At 33.3% G+C, this 24,738-nt stretch overlaps 1 protein-coding gene across 1 annotated transcript; it reads right to left on the bottom strand.

The window, feature by feature from the left end:
• Window positions 1–8,539: 8,539 nt before the first annotated feature.
• Window positions 8,540–9,142, bottom strand: LOC120068864 (beta-glucanase-like). Its single transcript, XM_039020509.1, has one exon. The coding sequence runs from the start codon at window positions 9,140–9,142 to the stop codon at window positions 8,540–8,542; it is 603 nt and encodes a 200-aa protein (XP_038876437.1).
• Between the last annotated feature and the right edge of the window lie 15,596 nt (window positions 9,143–24,738).

Genomic DNA, 24,738 nt, shown 5'->3' with positions numbered 1-24,738 from the left:
ACTTAAGCTTGACAACAGGTGAGAAAGTTTCCTCATAATCATAGATCCACTTACACCCAATAAGTTTTACCCTATTAGGTGGATCAACAAGCTCCCAGACATTATTGAAGTACATAACCTCCATTTCTTGGTTCATGGTCGTAACCGATTCATCCTTGTCAACATCCTCCATTGCTTTCTTAAAAGACAATGGATCATTGATCCCATCATTCGAAATGACATTTTGGGCTTTAGTTAAACCCATGTAGCAATCCAGTGGGTTCATAACTCTCCCACTACGTCGAGGCAGTCTCACTCTTGAGCTGGTTGACTAGATGTACCATTCTTAACAAATCTTGTTGATCTGTCAATCTGTTCAACAACTCTTGTTGAACCCTTAGTGATCTCAATCTCACTAGGAATCTCACGTAAAACGAGCTTACTTCGTGGCTTATAATCCCTCACGTGGTCTTCTTCCAAAAAGAGCATTTGTTCTCACTTTATTCTCATGCAAAACACTTTGTTCTCACTCGAATCATAGATGTATCCACCTCTTGTTTCCTTAGGGTAGCCTAAAAGAGGCAAACCTTTGAACGCGGTTCCAACTTCTTTGGGTTAGTCACAAGCACATGTGCTGGACAACCCCAAATTCTGAAGTTGCGTAAACTACCTTTACGGTCTCTCCATAGCTCAAAAGGTGTTTCAGAAACACTTGCCGATGGAACATTTTTCAGAATGTAGCATGCAATCTCCACTGCAAAATCCTAAAACGAGTCTGGAAGATGAGCATAACTCATCATAGACCTAACCATGTCCAACAAGGTTCTGTTTCTCCTTTCTGATACACCATTCTGCTGAGGTGTACTTGGGGCCAAGAGGTGGGACGCAATCCAATGTTCTATCACATAGTTATGGAATTGGAGATCCATATACTCTCCACCACGATCAGATCATAGTGTTTTTATCTTCTTACCTAACAAGTTTTCAACTTCAGCCTTATACTCCTTGAACTTGTCAAGGGCTTCAGACTTACGTTGCATTAGGTAGAGATACCCGTACCTTGAATAATCATCTATAAAAGAGATGAAATAATCATACGCACCTCGAGCTCTAACACTCATCGGACCATAGAGGTCAGAATGTACAAGCTTCAAGGCTTCATTGGCTCTATAACCTTTTCCAGTAAAAGGTGTTTGGTCATCTTGCCTTCGAGGCATGATTGACACACCAACAAGAAGTTTTCTTCTAAAATCTTTAGAAGTTCACTTTTCACCAACTGCTCAATCCTATTGAGGTTGATATGACCTAACCTTAGATGCCAAAGATGAGCATTTTCCTTAGGAGAAACCTTTGGTCTTTTAGCAGTTGTTATTGTACAGAACATTTCAGTGTTAAACAAGGCTTTTATGGCTAACGGCTTTATTACATATAAGTTACTTTCCATTGAACCATAACCAATCTTCATTCCATTCTTACAAATAAATACTTTATTCTCAGAAAAGGAGACAATATACCCTTGTTCAATGAGAAAAGAAATCGAGATTAGGTTCCTCTTAATATGAGGAACCACAAAAACATTATCCAGTAACAGATAACGTTTCTTGTCAACAAATAACTTCAGCCTGCCTATAGCAACAACTGAAACAACCTCGCCAGTGCCGACTCGTAGAGTCATCTCTCCCTGCGATAACGTTTGCCAGGAACTAAATCCTTGGTAAGAGGAACTGACATGGTTGGTAGCACCCGAATCAAGATCCAGGCAGAATCATCATTCTCTACCAAACACATCTTCAAGACCAATAATCAGATTTACATTATTTCCTCATCTTTTGGAGAGTAGTCAGATCAATGTTAGAATAACTGACACTACTGGTTTCGTCATCCATCCCTTTGTGCTCGAAAAGTAAAAACTGACGTTCAAACAAATCTTGCAATGAGTCTATAATCTCGCGTGCAATGACCATGTTCTCAACCCTTTTGGCGAAAACATCAGGTATGTTAGCCAAAATGTGAAGTCGAGCCAATGAATTAGCCTTCATCCACATCTCATATGCATTGCGAACACTTCACAGTGCATCAAGGGTTGAGACTTAAGGACATTCCTCAACCATGACAATTTTGAGGTCGTTTGCCACAAAATACATTTTACACGATTCTTTCCACTGTATGTAATCGATCATATTAAAAGCACTAAACAGGAATACTAATGAGTTGCTGAAAAGAAAAAAACACATTGACCTACGTTAGGTTTTAAGCAAATACCCATTGTAAAACAAACAACATCCAATAAAATTTTAGCAAAATTAATATGAACCCCATGTGACATTTAGTTTCACAATGACGCTTCAAAGGTTTAGGACAAAAGCCGCCGAAGGAAGGTCAATTATCCCTCCTCTGAATTGAGAAGTTCTCAACCAGTCATTAATACCAGAACAACTCTTTCTCCTATAATGACTAGCCATCATTGATTTGGTTAAGAGATCATTAACTTACTTAACAATCTTCCGTAAGTGTGACCCACCATTTTAGGCCCTAGAGATCCGCCTCAGGCAGCCAATCCAAAGGGAAAAAATTCGATTGAGCCAAAACCTAAAGCAACCCTATCCATTTTTGGAGTTCACCTTAATCTTGACCAACTGTACAAAATCCATCCGCAGGGAGACGCTCCCACGGCGCCACGAGGGAGGACAGAATGATCTCATGGTGTGAACCAATGAAAGAGACCTTAGGACGTGTTGACACACACCCTTCATCCACTTACTATAAACACTCTCTCCGTCCACCTTGATATTGAATCATGAAACACCATTTGAAGGGGGATGCTCCCAGGACACCACGAGGCCAAGCATGAATCTCACGGTGTGAACATACAGGGAGAAATGTGAGTGGAATCATAGATATATCAGGGTTGTTAGAAAAGGTTTTGTCTGCCACCGTCTTAGAATAACTTATAGATTGTAACGATGTTGTAGTTATGGTTTGCCTCTATGGAGGTCGAGTTAGAGCTTGGTCTGTGAACGAGGGTATATCCAGGATTGTAATGTATTGAGCGGAGTTTTATTGTTATGATGTGTTAAGTTATGTTCTGTGTTAGTTATATCATTACACTGGTTTACAAGTTAAAGTTTGTAACAAAACAAGTTTAAATTCTATGTTAATAGGTTCAGTTGGCAACAGATGTCATAAGAGGGTTGGCATCTGCTATCCTCACATCTTCTCTTGAGTGAAAGAGGTAAGCTCGGGTGATGTTCCCTCGCATACACGCTTTCTATAGGCAGCTGAAAGCATTAAGGATCATATTGAGTGATTTTCAAATTTTTCTTATGGAGTATTTAGATATTGTGTATTTGTGGTTTTAGAATGTTTAGGTAAAGTGTATTTGTGGTATTTGAATTTTTTTTGAAGCAGTGTATCTTTTCATTCTTGTTTGTACTTAATTTTGTAATTTTAGGGTAGTCTTGTCATTTACTAGTTAGTATTTTTTATTATATAAATTCATTTTACTATTTTTATAATTTTGAAATCTTTTTTTCATTTTTCTAAATGAAACTTTAGAATTTTTCTATTTCTCTTGTCAGCCCAAAAATGAACCCAACCCAACCCAACCATGTAATATTTGGATTGGGTTGGTTCGACTTACTCAGGTTATTTATTTAAAATTATGTTCTAAAAAGAAGTAAAAGTAAATATTTAATAATCTGATTTAATAATTTTTATATATTGAATTAAGATTAACAACGCTCAATTTCGATTTATGTAATGAAAATTTTCTTTTCCAAGTGCTAAGAAACTATTTTTAAGAATTGTTGGAGAATAATTTATTCAAAAGATAATGAAATTAAATTAAACTAAAATCAATGTATATATGTATACTTGTATTATAAGTAATAAAAAAATATATTTTAAAGTTAATAATAAGTTCAGGTTAGTTCGAGTTGGTTTGAATTATACAAAGTGAACCCATGAACCAACCCAAATCATAAAATTTTCATCTATTTGAATCCAACCCAATTCAAATGAGTTGATAACTCAACTCAAACCGCACAAATTGGGTAGGGTTGATCGGTTTTCTCGGGTCATCGGGTTTTATAAACATTCTTAATATCCATTGTCTCACATGAAAAATGTATACTGAAAAAGTTGTTTGCTTTATCTTTTTTATTACATCATACTCATATACAAGTAATTGAAACATATGCAATAATGAACCGGAAGTTGATGAAAATCCAGATATATTTACTATTAACATGACATATTGGGTCATCTAGGGTCTATAATGATGAGAAAATTATTGAGAATTAAAATGGAAACTCATTGAAGAGCTAGAAGATTCTTCAATCTAGTGAATTATCATGTGATGTTTGCTCTTAAGGGAAATTAATAATTAGACCATCACCAACTAAAGTAGAAACTGAATCACCTAGATTTTTAGAATGAATTCATGGTGATATACGTGGACTTATTAACTCACTAAGTGGATCATTTAGATATTTTATGGTATCAATAGATGCATCCAGTAGATGATTACACGTGTGTTTATTATCAAGTTGAAGCTTTGCATTTGCTAGATTACTTACTCAACTAATTAAGTTAAGAGCATAATTTCCTGATTATATAATTAAGACCATTCGTCTTGATAATACTGGTGAATTTATATCCCAAGCTTTTGATAATTATTGTATGTCAAGTAGGATAAGTGTTGAGCATCTTGTAGCTTATGTTCATACACAAAATGGTTTAACAAAATCATTTATAAAAAGTTTGCAATTAATTGCTAGACTATTGCTTATGAGAGCTAAGCTTCCTACATCTGCATTGGGTCATACTATTTTGCATGTTGTTTCACTTGTACATATTAGGCCAGTAGCTTATCATAAGTACTCGCCATTACAATTAATATTTGACCATGAGCCAAATATTTCCCATATGAGAATTTTTGGACGTGCAATATATGTTTCAATTGCTCCACCACAAAGTACTAAGATGGATCCTCAAAGAAGGTTATGAATATATATTGGATGATTCTTCATCAATTATTAAATATCTTGAACCCTTGACGGGTGATGTATTTACTGCACAATTTGTTGATCGTCATTTTAATAAGACAAATTTTCCAACGTTGAGGGGAGGAATTAAGAAGTTGGAAAAAGAAATTACATAGAATGCATCGTTATTGTCTCATTTAGATCTCCATACAAATCAATATGAACTTGAAGTTCAAAAAATAATTCATTTACAAAATATAGCAAATCAATTACTAGATGCATTTATAAATACTAAGAAAGTAACTAAGTCATATATACCAGCTAAAATTGCTCCATAAAAAATTGATATCCCAACATAGCAAGTTGTCACTAATGAGTCTGGAACACATTAGAAGCGTGGTAGACCAATGGGATCTCAAGATAAAAATCCTTGAAAAAGAAAAATAGTCAATAGTAAAAAATACTTAGTTGAGGATATAAATACCTATGAAAAAAATCATTGACATGACTAGTGAAGAAAGTGAAATACCTAAAGATAATAATGAAATTTCAAGAAACTACATCATTACAGAGAAAAGACAGAATCAAACTAATATTATTATTGACAACATTTTTGTGTATAATGTTGCTCTTGATATTATATCTGAAAATGAAGATCCTGAACCAAAATCAGTTGAAGAATATTGACATAAAAAAGATTGGCTTCGGTGCAAGAGGTAATCGAGGCAAAATAATTAAACTCACTTTCAAAACGTCAGGTTTTACCAGTAGTCCGAACCCCATAAGGTGTCAAACCTTTTGGACACAAATGAGTATTTATGAGAAAAGGAAATGAAAATAATGAGAGTAGATATAAAGTAAGACTAGTTGCATAAGGTTTTTCACAAAGACCTAGTATTGATTATGAGGTGACGTATTCTTTAATGGTGGATGCAATTGAACTAAGATATTTAATTGATCTGATTGTATATTAAAGTCTTGACATGCATCTTATGGATGTTGTCACGAAATATTTATATGGATTTCTTGATAATGATATTTATATGAAAATCCCAGAAGGATTTAAAATATCTGAAACATATAAATCAAGTTCTCAAGAATTGTATCAATAAAATTACAGAAATCACTATATGGATTGAAACAATCAAGACAAATATGATACAATTGCCTAAGTGGATATTTGTTGAAAGAAGGATATTAAAATAATCCAATATGTTCATGTGTTTTTATAAAGAAATCACAGTTAGAATTTATTATTAAAAATGTATATGTTGATGACTTAAATATAATTGGAACTTCTGAAGAGCTTCAAAGGCAATAGAATATTTTAGTATTTGAAATGAAAGATGTCAGAAAAATAAAATTTTGTCTTGGCTTGCAAATTGAGCATTTAGCAGATGAGATATTTGTTCAATAGTTAACTTTACAAGAAAAATTTTGAAAATGTTCTATATAGACAAAACACATTCATTAAAGATCCAATGAAAGATCGTTCACAGATGTAAAGAAAGATATATTTTGATCTCTTGGTCCTAAAGTACCATATCTTGGTGCAACTGGTGGACTTATGTATCTTGCTAATAATACAAGACCAGATATTACATTTTCAGTAAATTTATTAGCTAGATATAGTTCTTCTCCAACAAAAAGACATTGGAATGAAATTAAGCATATACAAGATTATCTTCGAGGAACGATTGATATGAGTTTGTTTTATTCAAATAAAACAAATTTTGGTTTTGTTGGTTAAGTAGATTCTTGATATTTATCTGATCCACACAAAGTTGGATCTCAAATAGATTACATGTTCATATGTGAAGGAACTACTATATCATGGCAATAAGTGAAACGAACCATAACGACTACTTTCTCAAATCATGCTGAAATTCTTGCAATTCACGAGGCTCGTCAAGAATGTGTATTGTAATCACTCAGCACATTTGTGGAACATATAACTTATCTTCTAGTAAAAATCTTCCAACTATATCATACGAAAACAACACAACATGTATAACCCAAATCAAATGAGGATATATTAAAGAAAATAAAACAAAACATATTTCACCCAACCTTTTCTAGATTCATGATCTTGAAGAAAATGATGACATCAATGTATAACAAATTTGTTTGAATGATAACCTTGTAGACTTATCTACAAAATCAATACCAATCGTAACATTTGAAAAATTGATACACAACATTCGAATGCAGCGACTTAGAGATCTCAAGTGATATTTCTATGAGGGGGAGCAAACATATTGTATTCTTTTAGGAGTATAAATTATATGAAATATGTACTTTTTCCCCTTCAATAGGATTTTGTTTTCCATTTTCCTAGTCGGGTTTAACGAGACATATTTCATATATATAATTGGCATCTAAAAGGGAGTATTATAAATATTATAATATGTGTAACATAGATACCTATGATTAGTGTCTTAAAAGATTATGTGTCATTCTTCCATTCACTCAATGTGTCATTCTACATGTTGTCCATGTGTGTTATGAATACACATTATTAGTGCCAAGTCATTTTACCTCCTACTTGTCAATTTACCTATAATAGTGGCATTTGGTAGGTCTTGGAGAAAAAAGTGCAATGGTGAGAAAATTGAAAGAGGAATCGGAGAATTTTTAGTGAATTTTGAATTTCTACAAATTTAATTTATTTGGGCTATTTTGTTATTTTGATAATTTTATTGTCATATTATATTATAATTTCTTGGTATTCATGTTGTCGTGTTGCATCGTTTTGCTTCTCAAATTTACAACGCTATTGCTTTTTTTTTTTTTCTTCTTCTTCTTAATTTTGTTACAAAGCAAATAAAAATTTCAAAATAATTTTCAATACAATTTTCATAAAAAAAATTATAAAGTTTCCTGATAAAAACTAATAAAAAATTATAAATATAATAAAGTTTAGACCAAGCTCTTAGAGTTTATTAGTGATAGATTCTATCGACTTATAGATTCCTATCAATGATGTAGTCTATCACTATAGATTTTGCTATATTTGCAATTCTTTAAAAATGTTGCTACACATTTAATATTATTAGCTCTAAAAGTGCTATTCGTAGCAATTATCTTGGAAAGTATGGGTGTTTGGGGCACCAACTTGTGAAGTGAGTTATTATAGCTCAATCCATTTTTGGGATTACAAATATCATAGACATATTTACAACTATTTATACTTAACGATTAAGTATAATAAATACTATTTCAGATCTTGTCAACTCTATTTTCCATTCATTCCCTTTTTTTTCTTCCTTAATCATATGTATTCTAAATATAGAATATTATAACCCAGACTTAAATAATATACACACTAAAGCTAAGCTATTTAAGATTATAATAATAAACACTTCTAGTAGGAAATATTTGGATGAAAAGACAGAGAAAGACATGAATCATGAGAAAAGTGATTATAGATATAAAAACCGACAACATCATTTATTGATATAAAAATATAATAGTATTGGTATGAGTATTAGCATAATGATAAAGGGGGTAATATTTTGATTTGAGGATTCGATGTTTTCTCCATAAACCTGTGGTGCAGTGTAGGGACAGGTGATCTAAGACTGACGAGGAACCTGAATATCCTTATAAACACAAACATAAGGCTGATCACAACCCACATACTTCCCCGCCCATCTCCCTTCATCTATATCACTTGCATCCCACATCGACGCATATAAGTACATCGCCTTCCTCGGAATATCCTCCACCGCCCGCCGCACCACCGCCCCGTCCACCGCCCACTCGATCAAATCCGCCTCCCATTTCACCGAATACTTGTGGAACCCATCTCCGCAATCGAACCCAAGCTCGTGGATTTGCTCTCTGTTCCCGACCCCGCCGGTGTAGAAATTGGTCTGAACCACGCTCCGGTCCTTTCCCAGGAATTCGAAGTCGATTTCGTCTTGCCCTTTCTCTCCTTCCAACGACGACAGGTACAGGTTGAAGTTGAGGCCGGAGGTGTTCCCCCCGGGGCACCGGATCATGGCCGAGAATGTCCCGTACAGGAACCGGGTGGTAGAGCGCCATCGCGCGCCGCCCTGGTGGTCGTAGGTGAGGGTGATTGAGTTGGAGGTGGCGCAGTAGGTGCAGGCTTTGGGATTGTAGTCGATGGCAATTTGTTTGAGGGGGTGGCTCAGGCTCACGCTGGGATCGCCCATTGTAAGAGTAATAATAATGATTTCTAGTTTTCTATTCTAGGGAGGTTTTTATAGATGGGCAAAATGTCATAGAAGGGTAACTATTAGGTAAAGCTTAGATTTCACATTTTTATCACATAATTTTTTCAAAAAAAATTATAAACGTGAGCCAACTCTAATTTTCAGTATGCCTAATGATTAAAATATGATGTCGATAAATAATTGAACATGACATTTATAAACCATTTAGTCCTTTTAAATAAAATTTTCTAACTATTAGGTGTTTGTTTCTATATTATTCATTCTTGGCTATAGTAGTGCCATTTATCTCACTCCTAAGTTTTCCATTTGTCTAAAAATTTGATTAAGGTGGAACAAACTTTTTACTTCTTAAAGTTGTGACTTTCCGTCCTATATATACTTCATCCAATTAACAAGACCCCATCCAAAATAAGAGAGGAAAAAAATGTAGTAAAAATCTTAAAAAATACACATTATTGGAAAATTAGGATAGCTTTTTTCTAAAAATTTTATTGAGGTAGGACAACCTTTTTAGTTCTTAAAGTTGTGACTTTCATTCCTATATATGTACTACAACCAATTTCGATCAATTTAAAAGAACGATTTTCTTTGACAAGACCCGACCCAAAATAAGGGAGAGGGAAAAAATGTAGTAAAAATCTTAAAAAACACACATTATTGAAAAATTATGATAATTGTTTTCTAAAAATTTGATTAAGGTAGAAGAACCTTTTTAGTTCTTGAAGTTGTGACTTTCCTTCCTATATGTATAGTTCAATCAATTTCGATCAATTTAAAAGAATGATTTTCTTTGACAAGATCCCACCCAAAATGAAGGTAAGGAAAAAATATGTAGTAAAAATCTTAAAAAACACACATTATTGGAAAATTATGATAATTTTTCACCCTCATTACTTTATCTCTTACTAAGTTCATTGATTTTGGAGTTTAGTAGGGAAAAAACAATAATAAAAAAGAGTAATAATTACCTAATCCATCCTTTCCTTTCTTTTAGACACAAAGAAAAGATGTAAATTTTTCTACGGCAACACCCAAATATTTTCTTAAATAAAAATATTTTCCCATATCAAGAGAAAAATATCAACCGCTCTCACCCTCAACTCTCAAGCTTCAGTTCTTGCTCTGTCCCATTTTGGGGTTAATTATGCAGTAAAACAGTGACTCAAATACTATTTCAGCTAGTTCACATAACAAATTTTATCCTGTAATGGTCAGATGGTATGTATTATAAATACCATTTATTAGAAAAAAAAAAAAGAGAATTAATCATACTTTCTATTTTTTTTTGTAAATTACAACTACTGTAAGCAATCTTCAAGTGAGAAAGAAAATAATTTTCCTGTGGACATAGGTTTATTGGCCGAACCACGTAACTCTGTGTGTTCCTCCTTCTCTTTACCTTCTTCTTCAATCTTCATATGTTTCTCTGTAAATCAACGAAAACACGATCTTATAATCAAATCACAACATTTTCAAAGTATCGAGTTGTAACGAGTAAAGAATTTCTCTCATCGAGTTGCATCGAGTAAAGATTAATACTCATCGAGTAGGATCGAGTAAAGATTAATACTCGTCGAGTTCCATCGAGGAAAGAACAAAAAATCATCGAGGAAAGAAGAAAAAAACCCATCGAGTAACAAGCAGAAACTTATCGAGTAACGATACATACACATCGAGGAATTAACAATGCTTATCAATTAAGAGAGAAAAACAGAGAAAGCTTTGCCCAAAGAAACAGAGCTTTCCTCAGCCATTTCTTCACCAACTGAGGATTGATCTTGATTAATTTGGCCTACACAAGAAAATATAACCCAACAAAATTGGTATCAGAGCATTTGAAGTTCATCAAGACCAGCATTCTTGAAGCATCAAGATACTCAAGAAAACCATTCTTGGCATTCTTTCTAGGTCAGTGATGGTTGTTGCTAGATTTGATATAGAAAAGTTTGATGGAAAGGGTGATTTTGGTATGTGGAAGGCCAAAATGAAGACTATTCTTGGACAACAGAAAGCCTATAGAGCCCTTTTAGACCCATCGACTCTGCCACCTACGTTAACATCTCAAGAAATGGAATATATGGAATTTACAACCTATGGGACTTTAGTTCTTAATCTCAGTGATAGCATTTTGAGACAGGTGATCGATCAAGACACGACTTAAAAAATGTGGGTCAAGTTAGAAGGTCTTTATGCAACTAAGGATCTGACTGACAAGATGTTTTTAAAGGAAAAGTTCTTCACATTTAAGATAGATTCTACTAAAACACTATCAGACAATCTGGATGAGTTTAAAAAGATAGTTTCTGAGTTCAAGAGCCTTGACAAAAGATTGGCGATGAGAATGAAGTCTTTGTTTTGTTGAACTCTTTACCTGAAGTCTATAAGAGGTAAAGAATGCCTTGAAATATGGCAGAGAGTCAGCCACCACTAATGCCATTATTTCAGCATTGAGAACTAGGGAATTGGAGCTTCATACAGTAAAAAAGGAACAACCTAGTGCAGAAGGCTATTTGTCAAGGGCAAGAACAAGCAAAATCATTCTAAAATGACTAAGAATCAGTCTGGTGAAGAGCATAAACCAAAAACCAAACTGAGATGTAATTATTGTAAAAAGAAAGGACATTTAATGAGGGATTGCTACAGTTTAAAGCGAAAAAGTCAGGAAAAAGAGAAGGATCAGGAAGAATAACATCCAGAAGCCTCAATGGTTGAAGAGTCCTATTTCTATTCTGATGCTTTAGTCTCTACTAGAACTAAAACCAACCAAATAAGTCCTCTTGGGAAGCATGACTGGGTATTTGACTCTAGCTGTATCTATCATATGATACCCTTTAAACCTTGGTTTAATACCTACAAGGATGTGGATGGAGAATCTGTGTACATGGGAAATAATGAAGCCTGCAAAATCAAAAGAGTTGGTTCAGTATCCTTAAAGCTAAAGGTTGGATCAATCAAGCTTCTTAGAAATGTGAGACATGTACCTTTACTCAAGTGAAATTTGAAATCTCTAGGTATGCTTAACTTCATTAGGTGTGAGTGCAGAGGAAAGGTTGGAATCCTAGAAATGATTAAGGATTCTAAGATAGTTTTGGTTGGCGAAAAAGTTAATGATCTCTATATAATAAGAGGAGTAGAGATGATGACTAGTGCCTACATTGTTTCAATAGCAAACTTGACAGAGGCAGACTTGTGGCACAAAAGACTATCCCATATCAGTGTAAAAGGGATGCAAGCACTGTCTAAATAGGATATACTACCCAAAGGGATCAGTGAGTATCTTGTTGGATTTTATGTCCTAAAACTCGTAATTTGTAATATCATATTCTTTTTCAATAAAGTTGTTATTGAAAATCTTTAGTAAATATAAATTCTATATTCATGAATCCAATAAACTAAGGTTCTGAGGCTATTAAGTTTAAGTTTGAACTTTATGTAGTGACATAAATGTGGATCAAGTTCAAATATATATAGCCAAAATGGTCAATAGTATATGAATAAGGTTGAGCGCCTTATTCTGAGGACACTATAGATGCGACCCATTTTGTAGTTATTACAAACGATGTGATCCTAAACTGTTCATGTGGAGACATGAAAATGGAGGCATCCTATGTAAAGAGTTTACATAAGATTGAACCATGAAATAGTCACTTTTTACATTCTAAATACCGTTTAATGTATAAAACTGACTATTTCGTTAATTGATGACCTAGGTAACTTAATCTTAATCCTGAGCTAACTATGAACTCCTATTCACTCGGAATTATCCTTAGATCTACGTAGGTAAGGGTAGCTCATTATTGCTGCCCCAGTCTCCCATTTCAAGGGTAAGATCAGGTGGATAGCTGGGAACATAGAGTGCAAGACAGAATTCACTCCTACCCGTTATAGGGATAATAGATAGGTTGTTCCCTTTAGTACTGAATCCAGATCTTGAACAAGGGGCCCCACCCTCTCATTGGCCCGAGAGGGGTTCAGTTTATAGGTTGGACCTTAAACCAATTGTTCATTAAAGAATTAGTGGAACTTAAGGAATAAGATGTAGTCTCGAGGGAAAAACGATTTTTATGACCCAACCGAGATTACAAACAACCTGTGAAGGATTAGTTTACTTTCACGGTTATATCATATGGACACAATTATATCTATAGTGAGGGGAGTGTAACTACGGGACTATAGTGGAATGACCCGTGAGTTAACAAATGTTGATTACCTCCATCTAAAGAGTTTAGCCAGCTAATCTCGGATCGTTGGAGCCCATGATCTATAGGTCTATTAGGTTCCCCTACTAGCTCATATAGAATAAACTTAGAATAGTATGATAGAATAATTCGAATTGTTCGAATTAGGTGAAGAGAGAGACACCGACAAGTATATGTGATATAGTGGTTGGTTTTATAGTTTAGAGACACAACTTTAATATTTAAATGTGGTTTAAATTCAAGAATATGAATACGTTCATATTCGGAAGCTCGGAAATAATGAAAATGGTCAAAGATGTAAAAAGTCAAAGAGTTGACTTTTGACTTTGAAAAATTAAACTTTGACTGACCGTATATTAAAATGTGATTTGAATTTCGAGAAAATGAATGCGGATTCATGCTCGGGAGGTCAAAATTAGTCAACACGGAAAAAAATCTTAAAAAGTCAAAATGTTGACTTTTCGGTCAAAGTTTGACTTTGACCAAATGACTATTTTGCCCTTTGACTAAAGTTAGTGAGAAAATCCAAACTTTTGTTGGATAATTTCATTAACAAAATAGTGGGCTAGGTGTTGGCTTATAGTGGAGACATTAAGTCCATTTAGATAGTGGATTCTAGGTGTTGGGTTTTTATGAGGTTATTTCATGCAATTTTGCATGACCATTTTCTATAAATATGGGCTTGTCATTTTTTTTGGACATTTTGCAAAAATTAGTTTTTAAAAGTTGGGCTGGAAAAATCCAAATCCAATCCAAATTTCACTCTACTATTTCCATCTCTTTCTCTCTCTCGGGTTCTTCATCCATCGGGTCCCACAACCCAGTTCTGAGTCCAGAGGATAGTAGGTTAGCTCTAGTGGTTGTCCGGTTCGTGTTCGAGCGGAGATAGACGAGTTTCGGGAGCTTTAAAGGTAATGTTTCTAAAAAAACCCTAATTAACTAATTTAGGGTTATATGTTTAATTTATGCAATTAGAGTAAAATTAATCCTCAATTTCGCTACGCATGCCTATTTTTCCATCATATCTTTCCTTCTGTGAACATTGTATTTTAGGAAATGCTACCACACAGAGCTTCACAAAATCTCAGCATATTACCAAAGGAATACTGGACTATGTTCATTCTGACCTATAGGGATCATCTCCCACCAAGCCTAAGTAGGTATTTTCTAACCTTAATAGATTATTTTTTCTTGGAAAAGTTGGATATACTTCCTTAAAACTAAGGACTAAGTATTTGGGAAGTTTAAAGAATGGAAAGCTATGATAGAAACACAAACATCTAAAAGGTTAAAATTTACTTTAGAACGGACAATGGGCATGAATTCTGTAATGAGGACTTTGACAAATACTGTAGTGAGAATGGTATAACTAGGCATAGGACTGTGAGGTACACACCTCAACAGAATTGGGTTGCTGAGAGGTTAAACAAAACTATAATGGAAAGTGTAAGATGTTTGCTTTCTGATGCTATCCTAAGTGAAATTTTTTGGGCAAAAGCTGCTACACCTTGAATAGGTGCCCTCACACATCTCTAGAGATGTTTACTCCTGAGGAGAAGTGGACTAATCATCCTTCTAATTTAGACAACCTTAAGGTTTTTGGGTGTTAGGGTTTGTTCACCAAAATAAGGGAAAGTTGAAGGCCAGAGCTGCTAAGTGTATGTTTGTAGGCTTTACAGAGGGAGAAAGGATTTAAAATGTGGCATCCAGTAGAAAGGAAGTTCATAATTAGTAGAGACATCACCTTTAGAGAAGAGGAGATATTTATGCAAAATAAGAAAAGGCTTGAGGATGAAGTTGAGACATCTATCACAGGAATGGCGGTGGAGTTAACTACTAAGCAACCAACATAACCTAACTTACCTAGTGACATAGAAGAAGTTGAGTAAGAATAAAGGGAACAAGAGGAGACTGTTAATCAACAATCAGACTTGAGTCAGTATGCCTTAGTTAGGGATAAACAAAGGAGAACCATTACCCATCCAGCAAGGTATACTGAAATAAACTATATGAATTTAGTTCTAAATTCTGTTGTGGCTTCTACTGACTAAGAACCAACAACTTTTGAAGAAGCAACAAGTTGTTCTAATACAAAGAATTGGATAGAAGCCATGAATGAGGAAATGGATTCACTAAATGTGAATGATACTTGGTCTTTAACTCCTCTGCCTAATGGTTATAAACCAATAGCTTCCAAATGGGTTTTCAAACTCAAAGAAGATGCATCATCTGATCAGAAACCTAGGTATAAGGCAAGGTTGTTTGCAAAGAGGTTTACAAAAAAGGGAAGGAATAGACACTAAGAGATTTTCTCTCTAGTTGTCAAACAAATTTCTATAAGGATTCTTTTATCCTCGGTTGCTCAAAATAACTTAGAATTGTATAAATTGGATGTGAAAATTGTCTTCCTTCATGGACATCTAGAAGAGACAATCTACATGATGCAACCTAAGTGATTTGAAGTTAGAAGGAAAGAGAATCTCTACTGCTTACTCAACAAGTCAACCTATGGGCTGAAACAATCACCTAGGCGCTGGTATAGAAGGTTTAATGACTATATATCTAGCATTGGATTCAAAAGAAGTTCCTATGACATATGTGTTTACGTAAATACAAGTTCCTACAAGGACAAAGTTTACTTACTTATATATGTGAATGACATGTTACTGGTAGGTAGGTCCAAGGAAGACTTAACTCATGTTAAAAACCTCCTAAAAAGAGAGTTTGACATGAAGGACTTGGGAGAAGCAAGCAAAGTTCTAGGGATTGAGATCCTAAGGAACAAGAAGGATTCTATCCTAAGCAACAACCAATTTAACTATTGTGAGAAGATCCTAAAAAGGTTCAACCTAAGTTATGCTAAACCTGTAAGCTTGCCTATTGCTCAGCACTTCAAATTATCCTTAGCCAACTTTCCTAAAAATTCTGACCTAGAACATCAAAAGCAGATGTCTATTATACCCTATAGTCAAGCAGTCGGAAGCCTAATGTATTTAATGACTTCTACCAGACTTGACCTCTAATACTCAGCTAGTTTTGTTAGTAGGTATATGTCTAACCCGTGTAAAAGACACTGGGAGGCCACTAAATGGATCTTAAGATACTTAGTTTGGTATAAAAACTCAAGATTAGTCTACCAAAAATCAACTGAACCAAACTTAGAGCTATTTGGATATGTGGATGCTGACTACGTTGGTGATTTAGACAAAAGAAGGTCTCTAACTGGTTATCTATTCCTTTATGGTCCTAATCTAATTAGCTGAAAAGCCACATTACAACCTATAGTGGCTTTATCTACAACAGAAGTTGAGTATATGGTATTAACTGAAGCAATTAAAGAGGCATTGTAAATTAAGGGATTGTTGGAAGACTTTGGATTAAGTCAAACAGTGGTAAGACTTTACTGTGACAACCAAAGTGCTATACATTTATCCCGAAATCCAAAACACCACACTAGAACAAAACATATTGATATAAAGTATCATTTCATCAGAAACAAAGTTGATATAGGGGAAACAGAAATATTGAAAGTTCACACATCAGAGAACGCAACAGACATGTTGACAAAACCAATATCAAAACTTAAATTGATCAAATGTCTAGAACAAGTTGGTTTTGAACTTCTAGACACAGGGTAAATAGAATGGTCAGAATCGGGAAGATCATAAGATTGCAGGCATTAGAGTCAAGGTGGAGAATTTGTAAAACAGTGACTCAAATACCATTTCAGCTAGTTTAGTTTACATAAAAAACTCTATCTTGTAACGGTCAGATGGTATGTGTTATAAATACCACTGATAAGAAAAAAAGAGATAGAGAGAATTTATTATACTTTCTATTTTTCTATAAACTATAACTGTTGTAAGCAATCTTCAAGTGAGAAAGAAAAGAATCTTCCCGTGGACGTAGGCTTATCACCACTATGATTAAATTTGATAACCTTAACTTTCTTTCAAAGTTGAAGTTCAATTTCAAATTTGAAAGACTTGAAAACGTCCAAAGATTGAGACTTCTCATGAATTAAACATAGGTACCCATATCTTGAGTAGTCATCTATGAACGTAATAAAATATTCTTGTCCATGTTGGACTTGATGTCCTAAATATAGTGTATCTCATGGTTTGTAGTTATGTTAACATAAATTATTTATCTAATAAAATCATAGGTATTTTATTTGCGATAAGACTGCATTAATTCAATCCAATAAACTAAAATCCAATGTTATTCATGAATCTTAAATATGAATGTGGAGACATATAGGTGGATCATGTTTAAGTAATAACCTAAATGTTTTGTATTTGATGGATAAAGCTGGGTACCTTATCTTGGTGACACTACGAGTACGACCCATTTCGTAGATGTTACAATTGTTGTAAAGTGCTACAAATGATCTGATCCTGATCGTTCGTATGGTGACATGCGAGCGAGGGTATTCTACATAAATAGTTTATATAAGACCAGACCATGAAATGAATAGACTCTCTATATAATACCGTCACTAGAAGAGACTTACATTTCACTAGGATGACCATAGGAGACTTGACCTTAATCCTAAGTTGAGTTGTGAATTCCTGTTTATGACGACAGTCTTTTGATCTGTATGGGTGAGAGTGACCATGATAGTCGACTCAATAAGCTTACCATTTTGGGATTTGTCTAATTGGGGAGTTGGGAACTTAATTACACAAGACGAAATTTATTCCTAACCCGAAGCAGAAGTAAGTAGATAAATTGCTCCCTTAATAGCTGGTTTCGGGTCTTGAACAATGAGGCCTTAACCTCTCTGGCCCGGGAGGTGTTAGTTTATAGTTGGACTATAAACTGTTTGTTCATTAGAGAAATCAGTGGTATTTAAGGAGTTAGATGTAACTGTATGGGTAAAATAGTATTTTGACCCAACTATAGTTATGAGCATTTGTGAAGGGTCATTACTCTGTTGATTGGTTGTATCCATGGACATAGAAATAAATCTACAGTGCGAAAAGTACAACTATCGGTCTTTAACGGAGTGTTTGGTAGTTAATGAATATTGATTAATTGGATTAAAGGAGTTTAATCAATTAATCTCATATGATTAGAGCTTCTAATCTGTAGGTCTATAAGGTCCTTCAATAGCTCACTAAAGGAAATACAAGAGGAATGACAAGAAATGTTTAAATCAATTGATGGAATAACATGTTAATGAGATTAATATGATATGGTTAATTATAGATTTGATCTACAATTAAGAGAGAAATATTTGGATAGAATTCAAATAAAGAATTTTCTTAGGAATCAGATTCATAAGGAATTAGTTAATTTTGAGAGGTGGAGGCAAATAAACACATGATGCTTATTTAATTAATTAACTATATACATTAAATAGATTTAATATACATAGTTATTTATTAGGTTTGCTAATTAATTAAATAAAATTATTTGATTAATTAATTAAGCCCTAAGGGCAAATATGTAAATACTTGGAGAAGGGGTAAACCCTTCTCCATATAAATTGTTTCTTTTGCCCAAATTAAAAATAAGATTTTCATTTGTGAAAACCTAGCCACATAAGTTCTTCCAAAATTCTCTCAACATTTTCTCATTCCCACTATTCCTTCTCAAAGGCTTAAAGACCACTTTTCTACCCTTGGATTCCAAGAGAATATCGAGATCTCTTTTAATGTGGTGTTCATTATTCGTTGGAGATACGTTGCGAAGAAAAAGCTTGGGATTTTCATGAAGAAAAAGGGATTGACAAAGGTAAGAAAATGTTTTTTTTCCCTTTTCTTTTTATTAAAAGGCATGCTGAATGTATAAACATGATTTATTCTCTATTTTTTTTATTTTGTTTCGTATAGACCAAAAAATCGAAATGCAAGGCGTTTACATGCTTCCGCTCAGGAATTGATCCCTTTAGTTCATTCTAAGAAACCATAAAGAATGGACCACAAATGTTTATATATGTTAGTTCTAAGATGTCTGAGCATTTGTTGGCACCTAATTTTTTTATGTTTGACTATTTTTCCTTAATACATTCTACACAAATGTCAAAATTACTTAAATCAAGGGAATAAAAAATTCCATCTGACACAAGTCTTTGAATTCTCTATTTAGAGATGTGACCTAAATGTTTGTGCCATAACATAGCAAACTTTTCATTTTATTTACGCTTTATATCACATGAATTAGATAATAGGATCTTGTTAAATGAAGCAAAAGAATCAAATATATATAGATTATCAATTAAAGAACCTGTACCAATAGGCTTGGAATTTTGAAAAAAACTAACTTTATTATTTCCGAAAGAACAAGAAAACCAAATTTGTCCAAACTATAAATAGAAACTAAATTCCATCTAAATGACAGTATAACAAAAGTCTCATTCAAATTCAAATAATAATCAATTTTTAAATGTAATCTAAAATTCCCAATAGCTTCAAATGGAACTGCTTTGCCATCATCCACATAGATGAATCTTTCAGCATCACTTGGTGGCCGGTTCCATAGCCAATCTTGCATTGATATACTTATATAAGTAGTAGCATCAGAATCTACCCATCAAGTATCTGTAGGTACAAAAGCTAAATTAACTTCAGAACAAACCAAAGTAAGAAGTTTACCCTTCTTTACACGCCACTTGGCGGACTTATAACAATCTTTCTTGAAGTGACCTTCCTTTTTGCAGAAAAAACAAGAATTTTCAGTAACCTGTTTCTTTCTCTTATTCTGCTGAGATATCTCTTCTGCAACATCTGTAGATTTTCTTTTCTTCTTATCATGAGAGTTAATTTCCAAATGAGTACTTTCTATATTTTCTCTAATCCTATCTTCTTCTTGTGCATATTGTGAGATAAGCTCATTAATATTTCATTGATCCTTTTGAGTATTATAGCTTATCTTAAACTGAGTGAATTTTGTAGGAAGAGAGATAAGTACTAGATGTATGAGTAAATTTTTATTTTGATATCAGGTGCCTTTAATTTACCTGTGAGATTGGACATTTCCATATATACTCCCTTATGTTCCTATTGTTCTTGTACCTCAAAAATTAAAGAAGTTAAAGGACCACTTGCTTCCTCTTTTTTCATTTTTAGCAAAATATTTCTCACTTTGAGCAAAGAACTTATTGACATTTTTGTTGGGGTTGATGCCCTAAATCTCGTAGGGTCCTATAGTTTGTAAACCTTATATGAACAAACATTTCTGTGATTAATAATATTTGATATTTTATTCACTTGGTCTACGAAATCTATGATATTTTAATTGCATTAACCACAAACCAATAAACTAACATCCAAGGTTATCGTTGTAACTTAAACATGTATGTGGAGACATATAGGTGGATCATGTTTAAGTGATAACCTGAATGGTCTATAAAATATGCATAAGGCTGGGTACCTTATCCTGGTAACACTACGAATATGACTCACTTTGTAGTTGTTACAAATGTTGTAAAGTGCTACAAATGATCTGATTCTGATCATTCATGTATTATACATGCAAGCGGGGATATTCTATACAATGTCATTCATAATAGCCCGGACCACGAAATATTTAGTCTCATTATATAACGCCATTTATAATAGAGATTTTCATTTCACTAGGATGACCATAGGTAACATGATCTTAATCCTGAGTGAATTGTGAACTCTTGCCTATGAGGGCAGTCATTTGATTTGTACGGGTGAAAGTGGCCAGATCATAGACTCAATAAGCCTACCATTTTGGGGATTCGTCTGATTGTGGAGCTGGGAACTCAACTACACAAGATGGAATTCACTCATTCCCTGAAGTAGGGGTAAGTAGATAAATTGCTCCCTTAAAGCCTGATTTCGGGTCTTGAACAATGTGGCGCCACACTCTCTCTTGGCCAGAGAGGGATTTAGTTTAGGACTATGATCTATTGTTTATTAGAGGGATCAGTGGTACTTAAGAAGTTAATTGTAACTATAGGGGCAAAACGGTAATTTGGCCCAGCGGTACTTACGAGCAACTTGTGAAGGGTCATCGTACTGTTGATTGGTTATATCCAATGGACACAGAAATATATCTGTAGTGTGAAGAGTGCAACTATCGATCTTTTGTGGAGTGTCCGACAGTTAACGGATGGTAGATAATGTGATTAAAGAGTTTAATTAATTATCCACGTACGTTGGAGCTTCAAGGTCCATAAGGTTCCTTTGGTAGCTCAAAAGATTTAGTTGAGAATTAGTTTTTGGGTTAATTTGAATTGTTCAAATTAATAAGAGGGAATTTAATTATATATGATATAATTAAATTGATTAAATTATATATGATATAATTGATATAATGTATTTGATACATTATTGTTTAATTGGAGGAATAAATATTTGAATATGATTAAAATATATTTTCTATTAATAAGATTCATAGTTGTTAAATTTAATATAAATATCATTTATATTAAATACCATAAAATAGAGAAAAAAAACTATGGTTTATATGTTGTATATGATGTAATATTAAAACTAAAGGTTATAAATATAATATGATAAGTTGTTATCATATTTATTTATATTATTAATTATTTGATAATTATCCCTTTTTCTCTCTAACCACCTTAGAGGGAAGTTAATCAGATTTTATAGAAAAAATGAAATAAAATAAAATATGATTTTATTATTCCAGTGGATAAGTTACACGAATTGTGAACCTTCTACACGAGTGGTTGAGAGCCTATGTGATAGACTTCTTTTACTACACGATTGGAGAGTTTATCTATGCAATAGAGATTTTCCTCATCCATTCATCTTCCTCCTCCAAACCACAAGCTCTCTCCTAACCAAAATAACCAGAACCCACCACTCCTGGGTTCTCACCCTGAAAATACCAAGGTCACCAAGTAGTTGTGTCCTCTTTTAGTTCGAGAGTTTTGTTGTTGTTTGCTACTGTTTGGAGTGTTCGTGCTTGTTCGAAGTGTTCGAGTTGGCATGAGGGATTAACTAGAAGAAAAGTTCTTTAAAGGTATAATCTCTAAACCCTTGTTTCTTATTCAAAAGTATGTTGTAATTTATGTTTTGTTGCATAATTTGTATTGTTGACTGTAAACGCTTGTTTCAATTGAAATGAGATTTGGACGATCCGCTTTCGCTTATAAGTTCTCTGTAAAACGAGTTCCTTCAATTTTCACTTTCCATGATAGAGTCCCCAAAAGACTCCGGAATGGAGTGTATAAAAATCATCAGACACATGCGATTTGACCGTTCCCACTTCTCTATATTGGTCGTATTTGACTGTTCCTCAACAGAAGTAGGTTTTTTGGTCCTTAATGCAAGGTCCAAATCCATATACCCGAAAAGTATCTCTAGGCTTTCCTTCCAAATATTGAAGTTCGATCCATTCAACTTAAGGATTGTTTCCAGATATTTGAGTAAGACCAATTGAAATAATAAACAACAAAACATATACTCCCAGTTAAAATATAACAAAATAATTTCATATATGTGGTGGGTCCTTTTAATAAGATACCTAACACAACATTGATATCCAACCTTTGGGCAAAATCACCAACGGTAAATGGTACTCTCAACGTAGTAATCAAAATAATGACAATAAACTCTGTTAAACAATAGTCTTTCTTTGGACCGACTATTTTTCGCTTGAACAATTCTTATAACTGTCACATACCCATTACCACGTGTATACCCACAATTTGACAAAATTCATGAATATGCACATCTTATATTTTATATTTAAACTAATCTAGATAACAAATGTTACTTTGGTAACATATTATTTTAACCAATCAAATCTAAATTATAAGACACAATAATATAACAATATTATTGTACAAAAATATGGAAAATGAACCCAAATAGTCTTTACCAAAATTCACCCAATAATTGCATAAACATAATACAATTAAAGCAACATAAACATGTGAATATCACAAAATATCATCAATCAAATTTAAATTTAAATTCACCAAAAGATATCGATCAAATTTAAATTTAAATCTACAACATGATCAATTAAACTTGAATCCATAACTTGATTAATCAAATTTAAACTTAAATTCACAATATGATTAATCTAATTTAAACTTGAATCATCAATAAAATTTTAGATTCAAATTCACAAATTTATCAATCAAGAACCAAGAACCATCACCATGAATTTCACTCAATTATAAACAATCAAGATCAAAAACTACTGGCAAGATCTAATTAGAACGGCTAGCAAAATCAAACGAATTGATTTATTCTTAGTAGAGATTAGATTGATTTATTATTAATAAAATTAATTAATTATGAACACTCAAATTTTAACTTTAAATGCACCAAATTCATCCAATAAAAGAAACACTTAAATCCACTGAATTTATGAAAGTAGAACCAAATCAGTTTGCCACAAGGATTTCACTATACCAGTATAATCGGCTATGGCATATTGGGGAAACCTATAATTGCTGCCGGAAAGACTTGAGTGCCTACAATGCCGATGAGGATACAATGTTGTCCGATTGCATTGATATCCCTCCGCCGGCGAGAATTGAACACTGTCGGTGGAATTATGTTCGTACACAAAACAATTTTTTTTTTTCAATTCTTTAAATTCTTTAAACAACTTTACTGGTAGGTTGAATCAACATCAATGAAAAACGAATATGAACCGACAATCTGACATGAAATGCTCTGATATCACTTGCTAACATAATTACTTTTTATCTATATTATAAATCTTAGGATTATTCATATCAAATTGTTAAGAATATATACGTACTAGAATTTATTGACAAATTGATGATGACTCTAAAGTGGCTATTGCCTTCCTCAACCAAGACTCTAAATGTCTTAGTGAGATCTCTTTAGATGAGATTCAAGAAATAGTGAGGTTTTGATATATTAAGAAACATAACTCTAAGGTCTCTTTATATATCCGTTCAATTAGGTGAATATAAAACCAATGTCTTCAGCCATCCTACTCATTTCTATTTTTTTTTATTAGTTGTTGGATCCTCGTCATTTCAACAACGAAGGTGTTTCAGTTTTTATATTTTTATAAATTTCATCATCTTCATCTATTGAAGAGACAAAAAAATTGGTAAAAAAACATATCCATTATGATTAATAAAATTATAATATTTCAAATATAACTTCAAAACATCTTATATTTCTAATAAATTTAAAAAACAATATTAATGTTAGGATGAGTAGCATCTATATTGAATAGATAAACTCTATGATCATTCATGCCAAAATATTAAGAATATATACTTACCGGATTTTATTGACGAATTGATGATGACTCTAAAATGGTTATTGTCTTTTTTAATCAAAATTATGAATGCTTTAGTGGGATCTAGTTGTAATTCAAAAAATGCTAGTACTTATTGTTTTGTTAAATTGAGGACCATAGCTGTAAGGTATCTTTATA

This window comes from Benincasa hispida, unplaced genomic scaffold (assembly GCF_009727055.1).
Source record: "Benincasa hispida cultivar B227 unplaced genomic scaffold, ASM972705v1 Contig123, whole genome shotgun sequence".
Taxonomy (NCBI): Eukaryota; Viridiplantae; Streptophyta; class Magnoliopsida; order Cucurbitales; family Cucurbitaceae; genus Benincasa; species Benincasa hispida.
This window is presented reverse-complemented; position numbering and strand designations above follow the sequence as displayed.